The sequence below is a fragment of the Aureococcus anophagefferens genome (assembly GCF_000186865.1).
Source record: "Aureococcus anophagefferens unplaced genomic scaffold AURANscaffold_753, whole genome shotgun sequence".
In the NCBI taxonomy this organism is placed as follows: Eukaryota; class Pelagophyceae; order Pelagomonadales; family Pelagomonadaceae; genus Aureococcus; species Aureococcus anophagefferens.
In genome coordinates this window covers 31,504-32,610 of record NW_008706063.1, presented here as the reverse complement: position 1 = coordinate 32,610, position 1,107 = coordinate 31,504, and the positions used below count along the sequence as shown (strand labels likewise).

General features: G+C 68.9%; 1 protein-coding gene across 1 annotated transcript in view; it reads right to left on the bottom strand.

Annotated features, from left to right (window-relative positions):
- AURANDRAFT_68995 (hypothetical protein) overlaps window positions 1–1,107 on the bottom strand; it is a gene marked incomplete at both ends in the record, with an annotated part of 35,512 nt that overhangs the window by 2,952 nt on the left and 31,453 nt on the right. The window contains one exon of the mRNA XM_009044738.1: window positions 467–535. Coding sequence (XP_009042986.1) covers window positions 467–535 — 69 coding nt within the window. The remainder of the gene's footprint in view (window positions 1–466; window positions 536–1,107) is intronic.

Below are 1,107 nucleotides of genomic sequence, written 5' to 3'. Positions count from 1 at the left end.
TTGAATCACCCTTTTGCTGCCCAGGTCCGGCAGCTCGCTCTCCTGGTTCACGCTGCTCCCCTGCTACAAGATCGACCGCGAGGGCGACTTCGTCAACTCCGGCGCGTCCCTGATTTTGAGAGTCTCCGAGCGGACGTCGGAGCAGATCCACTGCTGCCAGACGTTCTTCGAGAGCGACCGGCGCAAGGACGGCGACCGGCGCCGCGAGGTCAACTGCTCGCTGGAGCCCACGGGCTGGCGCGTGATTTTGTACAGCCCCTACCACGACGAGGCGGACAAGTCCTTCTTCGCGGGGGACATGGTGCGCCTCATCGACCCGGAGCGGAACGCGGCGCTCCGTTTGGTCGACCGCGAGACCGCGGTGCTCTCGGAGATCGTCGAGGACTTCAACGGCAAGCTCGACTCGGCGAGTCTGTGGGTCGTCGAGGGCTACACGCGGCCGGCCATCGGCGGGGCTATTACGTACGGCCCGTCGCGGTCCTTCCGCCTCCGCCACGCGAACTCGGGCAAGTATCTCTGTTTGAAGTCGTCGAACCTGTGGTCCAAGTCCGCGCGGCTGCTCCGCGCGGCGCGCGCGGCGGCGGGCACGGCCCTCGTGGGGGACAAGGACCAGACGCCGCCGGCGTCGGCGCCGACGTCGGTCCACGGCGACGCGCCGAGGAAGGAGACGTTCTACTTTGGCGGCGACGACTTGGGCGTGTCGCAGGCGTGCGCGCTAACCTTCAACACGCCCTACGGCGCTCTCAAGTCCAAGGGCGGCATCAACAACCGCGTCGAGGAGATCACGAACGGCGCGCCCGTGCAGATCGCCTGCCAGTCGCGGTGGATGCACGCGGGCGAGGTCCAGGAGGGCGACGCCGACGAGGATCTCGCGACGGCGGCCGTCGGCAAGGGCTCGCGGCCCGGGTCGCTGTCGCTCATCTTCGACCGCTACGTGCCCCCGGCGGACAACCTGGACATCCTGGTGGGCACGGCGGCGTACCCGCGGCTCACGGCGTTCCGCGAGGCGCTCGACCAATGCGGGAAGCCCGGCGGGCCGAACGCGCGCGCGATCGCGTCCATGGAGCCGGCCTTCGCGGAGACCATCGACCAGCTCGCGTGCTTCTT